This window comes from Etheostoma spectabile, unplaced genomic scaffold (genome assembly GCF_008692095.1).
Source record: "Etheostoma spectabile isolate EspeVRDwgs_2016 unplaced genomic scaffold, UIUC_Espe_1.0 scaffold00012284, whole genome shotgun sequence".
Classification (NCBI taxonomy): domain Eukaryota; kingdom Metazoa; phylum Chordata; class Actinopteri; order Perciformes; family Percidae; genus Etheostoma; species Etheostoma spectabile.
The window spans coordinates 1-6,607 of NW_022603941.1; the positions used below are offsets into that span (position 1 = coordinate 1).

At 48.2% G+C, this 6,607-nt stretch overlaps 1 protein-coding gene across 1 annotated transcript; it reads right to left on the reverse strand.

Moving 5' to 3' along the window:
- Positions 1-182: 182 nt before the first annotated feature.
- LOC116679416 (spectrin beta chain, non-erythrocytic 5-like) lies at positions 183-6,596 on the reverse strand (the record flags this gene model as incomplete). The annotated part of the gene is made up of 8 exons (XM_032509061.1): positions 6,526-6,596; positions 5,931-6,086; positions 5,516-5,707; positions 4,144-4,239; positions 3,746-3,867; positions 3,305-3,419; positions 2,520-2,633; positions 183-304 (listed from the first exon to the last, which is right to left on the reverse strand). Coding segments are annotated over exons 2-8 (884 nt in total), but the record flags the coding sequence as incomplete, so codon positions are not given.
- Between the last annotated feature and the right edge of the window lie 11 nt (positions 6,597-6,607).

Here is a 6,607-nt window from a genome sequence, read left to right on the forward strand (position 1 = left end):
AAAAGTAGTAAAACTAGTAAGGTGGTGGAAGTGGAAACTAAAAAAAAGTCAGAAAAAGGGATGAAATGTCCAATCTTTGTGCGTTTTTGACCTGAGAGACAAAACCAGGGTTAAAGGTGCAGGTCTGCAGACCGCCAGCAGAGTGGGCGGGGCTTACCCGGTCTACCTGGTCTGGACGTTACCTGAGCTCCACCTGGGTGTCCAGGGTCTTCAGGACCTTCTGGACCTCCTTCTGTTTCTTCTTCAGCTGGTCGTGCATCACCGATCGAGCCTGAAGGTGCTGGGACACCTCCGTCTCCAGGGCCTGGGTGCAGACACACACACACACACAACAACACAACACACACACACACACACACACACACACACACACACACACACATACATACACAGTCACAGTCACCGTGGCAACCTCATGGTGCTAGGACGTACACAACTGGAATGTCTCAGAGAGGAAGTATGTCGTACCGTACACATGATGCACAATCCACAACACAGTCATCTACAGCAGCAGTTATCTAACACACACACATCAATAAATACAATACAATAACGAGTGTGTCTGTGTGTGTGTGTGTGTGTGTGTGTGTGTGTGTGTGTGTGTCCGTGACTCTGTGTGTGTGGTGTGTGTGTGTCTGTGAGTGACTCTTTGTGTGTGTGTGTGTGTGTGTGTGTGTGTGTGTGTGTGTCTTTGCATGTGTGCGTTGCGTGCATGTCCGTGTGTGTGAGTGACTGTGTGTGTGTGTGTGTGTGTGTGTGTGGTGTGTGTGTGTTTGTGTCTGTGACTCTGTGGTGTGTGTGGTGTGTGTGTGTGTCTGTGAGTGACTCTTTGTGTGTGTGTGTCTGTGAGTGACTCTTTGTGTGTGTGTGTTCTGTGAGTGATCTTTGTGTGTGTGTGTCTGTGAGTGACTCTTTGTGTGTGTGTGTGTGTGTGTGTGTCTGAAATGTAGCAGAGTAGAAGTAGAAAGTGTCAGTAAAGTACAAGTACCTCAACATCTGGACTGCAGTACAGTACTAGAGTTAATGTACTTACATTCCAGCGTATGTACTTCACAGACAGTGGGGTTTTTGAACATTTTATTATTTAAAGATAACCAAGCTGACCCTCATTCAGATTGACTATTATTGCCCATTCGTATTATTATTCTTCCGCCAGGTTTTTGTCCCACTACTAGTAACGGAGCGTTGCCAACACGCGCACACAAAATACATCAAAACATGTGTAATGATCGGGAATGGTGGGCTATGACTTTTCTAAGAGATTTGCCGCGCGGTTTTTTTCTCAAAATCGGTGAAAAACTGTGAAAAATTTCTCATTGACTTGAATGGGAAATATTCGGGAACTCACTCAACATCGCTCCAAACCCCCCCTCTTTGGGACCGGGCTGTGTCGCCATACTTTAACGTAGAAACGTGATTAAAAGTTTAAACCGAAGACAAGACTTTGGTGTTTATTGGGCTGAATGGGCGTTCAGATACCAAGCACGGTTTCCCTCAAATCCCAGTTTACGTATCGTCCCGTTTTCAGACCGGCTCAGATTTTCCGATGTGTGTGTATGTGGTGAATGTTGAGGCTAGAGTGGAGGACTGAGGGGGGGGGATTAAAGAAATCATCTTGGTTCTCTCTATAACTTCTCATGGACAATTTATACATCAAAACGTAGGTATTCTTGTCTAGTTTCAGCCATTGTGATCATGTATGCGACATGATATGCAATCCTCCTCCATCCACGGCCATGTTAAACATCGTCCACATTTCTGAGCAGAACGCAGAGCGAAGACCTTTTTTACATCGCTGATACGCCCACATTTATAACTTTATCTACATGAATATTATATCAATACGTTCACATTCATAACTTTATCCACATGAATGTTATATCAATACGTTCACAAAGGCCTTCTGGTGCCCACGAGAACCTTATTTTATTGATAGCTAGCTTCCCTTTGATGATATGATCATTTGTTTGAGAGCTTGTTCAGTGTCTGAGTAGCTGGTGACAGCAGGTGCCAGGTGCGTCGTCAACTGATTACAGATCAAAGAGATGACATCACAGAGATGAAAGGCTTCCTATTGGTTCTTAGTAACCAGGCAACCGTACTCTGTATGTCTGTCTGTCGACATCTATCTGTCTCCCTCTGTCACAGACAAACACAAACACACACACACAAACACACACACACACACACACACACAGACACACACACACGTCCTAACGTCTTAAATAGGTTTTTAAAAGTTATATCTCTGAAGGGTTAATAACTTATTATTTGTTATTAAGTTTTATTGATATTTGCATGTGCACCAAGTAGGAGGCTTACTGATAACATTTCTGCGGAATTTTTTAGTTTTTACTACTGTAACTGACCTTTGACCTCTCCTCTGTATCTGACCTTTGACCTCTCCTCTGTGACTGACCTTTGACCTCTCCTCTGTATCTGACCTTTGACCTCTCCTCTGTGACTGACCTTTGACCTCTCCTCTGTATCTGACCTTTGACCTCTCCTCTGTGACTGACCTTTGACCTCTCCTGGATGACGCCGGCCTCTCGCTCTGTCTCCTCGTGGCGTCGCATCAGATTCTCCACGGAGTCCACGTCAGACCCGCAGTCCTGACCCTGCAGCAGTAGCATCTACACACACACACACACACAAAAAAACACACACAGACACAGACACACACACACCACACACCACACACCACACAGAGACACACACACACGGAGACAGAGACACACACACACACACCACACAGTCACTCACAGACACACAGAGACAGACACACACACACACACACACACACACACACAGAGACACACACACACGGAGACAGAGACACACACACACACACACACACAGTCACTCACAGACACACAGAGACAGACACACACACACACACACACACACAGAGACAGACACACACACACACACACACACACACACACACCCCTGTATGTTAGGCATGTTTCATGTCTACGTGGAGACACTAACCCGACGCCGTAGCCTGACGTCCCACAGCCCGCACACACATACAAACACACACACACACACACACACATGCGCATGCATGCACACACACACACACACACAGACCAACAGACAGACACGCAAAGACACAAACACACGCACACACACACACACACACAAACACACACAGACACACACACAACTACACACATGTCGGCTTTGCTATTCCCTTAAAGAGACCGACACACACACCAACGTGTGTGACCGCCAGGCCACGGAGCCTCCCCAGGACCTGGATCCCGCTGTAGTCTCAGCTCTAAGGGGTCGGGGGACTGACCTTCTCGTTGGCCCGGTCTCGGACCTCCTCCAGCTCCCGGATCAGACCGTGGACCACCAGCGCCCCCTCCAGCTTCCTCCTGTAACTGTGCAGATCTCCGTGAAACCTGCTCCACCTGGAGGAGGAACCAGAAAACATTCAACCAGCCGACGTCACAGAAGAGGTTTTCTTTCTTAAAGGGATGAAAGCTGCAGATTTAATCCGGATTTTCGTTGTGTTTGAAGCTAACTTGTAGCTAAGCTAGCAGTGAACCAACTTTGTTAATTAGGTCCATTTTTACTGGGTTGACATTACAGAAGTCTCTCGTTAGCATCTAATGTGCTAACCTTAGACAGTTAAAGAAATGCTAACTAGGCCTCAGACCTGCCCTCTCCTTCCATTGGCCAGTGGCAGCCTATCGGGGGGGAGGGGGGGGGGGGGGGGCAGCCATTGTTGTCCTACCTGTCGTTGAGCTGCTGTCTCCTCCGGCGAACCGTCACCAGGTCATCGGCGCTCCGTCTCGTCTCCAGTCTCGCCGCCAGGCTGTTGATGGCCGTGATGTGAGCGTCGTCCACCGTCACGTCCTAAACATCAAATACACCTTCAGTGTCTTCATAAGCAGATTTATACATATTCATATTTTTACATATTCATATTTATACATGTACATATTTATACAGGCATCTAGTAGGCATCCTGCTCCCTTATACCCCAAGAAATCATCCTACCACATAAAATGTGGATCAGAGTCTCCCAAAAAGCCCAAGATAATTTCCTCAAATATCTCGTTTTGTCCTCAACTCAACTATATTCATCTTCCTGTCCCAGAGGACAGAAGACACAAGAAGATGTCCCCTCACCCCTTCTCCAGTTCCCCTGAACTCTCCGAGTTTCTTCAGCAGCTGAAGTCCGTGTTCGTAATCCTTCCCGACGTCTCCGACGTTGATCATCACCTCCTGCAACACACACAGGACGGGGACAGATATTACACACAGGGCGGGGACAGACATTACACATCCACCTCATGGTGGAACATGCTGTAAACTAGGGGGACCAATGTCCACACGGGGGGGGGGTTATAAATTCATGACAATGTCCTGTTTTCACTGTTTTTCATGGGACCATTGAGCAAAGACTTAAATTGACTGACGCTTTGCACACAGTACTACGGTACTTTGTTGCGTTATGTAATTCCCGATAGGACGCTCTGTGACAGGGAGCAGATCAGACAGGGAGAACATACAGGGAGCAGATCAGACACGGAGAACATACAGGGAGCAGATCAGACAGGGAGAACATACAGGGAGCAGATCAGACAGGGAGAACATACAGGGAGCAGATCAGACACGGAGAACATACAGGGAGCAGATCAGACACGGAGAACATACAGGGAGCAGATCAGACACGGAGAACATACAGGGAGCAGATCAGACAGGGAGAACATACAGGGAGCAGATCAGACACGGAGAACATACAGGGAGCAGATCAGACACGGAGAACATACAGGGAGCAGATCAGACACGGAGAACATACAGGGAGCAGATCAGACAGGGAGAACATACAGGGAGCAGATCAGACACGGAGAACATACAGGGAGCAGATCAGACATGGAGCACATCAGACAGGGAGCAGATCAGACAGGGAGCAGATCTGACAGGGAGCAGATCCAACAGGGAGCAAATCTGACAGGGAGCAAATCAGACAGAGAGCAGATCAGACAGTGGAGCAGATCAGACAAGGAGAAGATCAGACAAGGAGAAGATCAGACAAGGAGAAGATCAGACAAGGAGAAGATCAGACAGGGAGCAGATCAGACATAACAAAAAATGCCAAAGCAAAAGTGCAGCTTCCCAGACGAACTGGAGAAAACCTTTTCACGTCCCGTCCTGGTCAGGATATTACCTTATGTCTCCAACCTTATGTCTCCTCCCCTGTCTCCTACCTTGTGTCTCCTCCCCTGTCTCCTACCTTACGTCTCCTCCCAGTCTCCTACCTAACGTCTCCTCCCCTGTCTCCTATATTATGTCTCTTCCCCTGTCTCCTACCTTATGTCTCCTCCCAGTCTCCTACCTCATGTCTCCTCCCCCGGTCTCCTACCTCATGTCTCCTCCCCCGGTCTCCTACCTCATGTCTCTTCCCCCGGTCTTCTACCTCACAACTCCTCCCTCAGTCACCTACCTCATGTCTCCTCCCCCGGTCATCTACCTCATAACTCCTCCCTCAGTCTCTTACCTTATGTCTGATCCAGGCCTCCACCTCTTCCACTTTCTGCAGGAACTCCAGCAAGTCTCTGTTGTCCTCCAGATCTTTCCCCCGGGTGGCCAGGGCCTCCTTTAGCTCCTCCCAGTGGCGCTGCAGGGCGGCGGCGCTCCTCTTCACCTCCTTGGACCTGGGGTGTCGAAGGGAAACCAGCTCGTCTCCGGCCTGGAGACACAAGAAGACAGTCTGACCCTGAACTTTGAAGACAATTTCTTACATTATGTTATTTTGTCAAACGAGTAGACACACTTCTACAGTTTTTTGCCGATTCAACGTGATCCACACGCAACAACTGATAGATCCAGCTACAAAAAAGCCTGAAAGTCTGAACTCAGGGCGGAGGTACAACGAGGTGATGTCATGGAGCGCTGCAGACATGGGACCTCACCTGCAGCACGGCGCTGATGGTCTCTCTGTGCGCCAGGATCTCGGCCTCGAACACCTGATGTTTCTGGAGAAGCTTCATCTTGGCCTGAAGAGTGCTGAGGTCGGCTTTCCCGTCCTCCGCCATCTTCTGCCTCCGCTCAGACGCCCACTCCTCGGCCTGAAGACACACAGACAGGTTCACGTAGACCTTAGTGGTCCCCTAATACTGTATCTGAAGTCTCTTTATATAGACCTTAGTGGTCCCCCAATACTGTATCTGAAGTCTCTTTATATAGACCTTAGTGGTCCCCTAATACTGTATCTGAAGTCTCTTTTATATAGACCTTAGTGGTCCCTAATACTGCATCTGAAGTCTCTTTATATAGACCTTAGTGGTCCCTAATACTGCATCTGAATCTCTTTATATAGACCTTAGTGGTCCCTAATACTGCATCTGAAGTCTCTTATATAGACCTTAGTGGTCCCCTAATACTGTATCTGAAGTCTCTTTATATAGACCTTAGTGGTCCCTAATACTGTATCTGAAGTCTCTTTATAGACCTTAGTGGTCCCTAATACTGTATAGGTACATAGTATATATATATGTATACCGGTACCTCGGTAACGTCTCGGTTGAAGATGCACAGCCTCCTGCAGAGCTCCAGCTCCTTCCTGCGTTTGACGGACAGCTCCTGATCC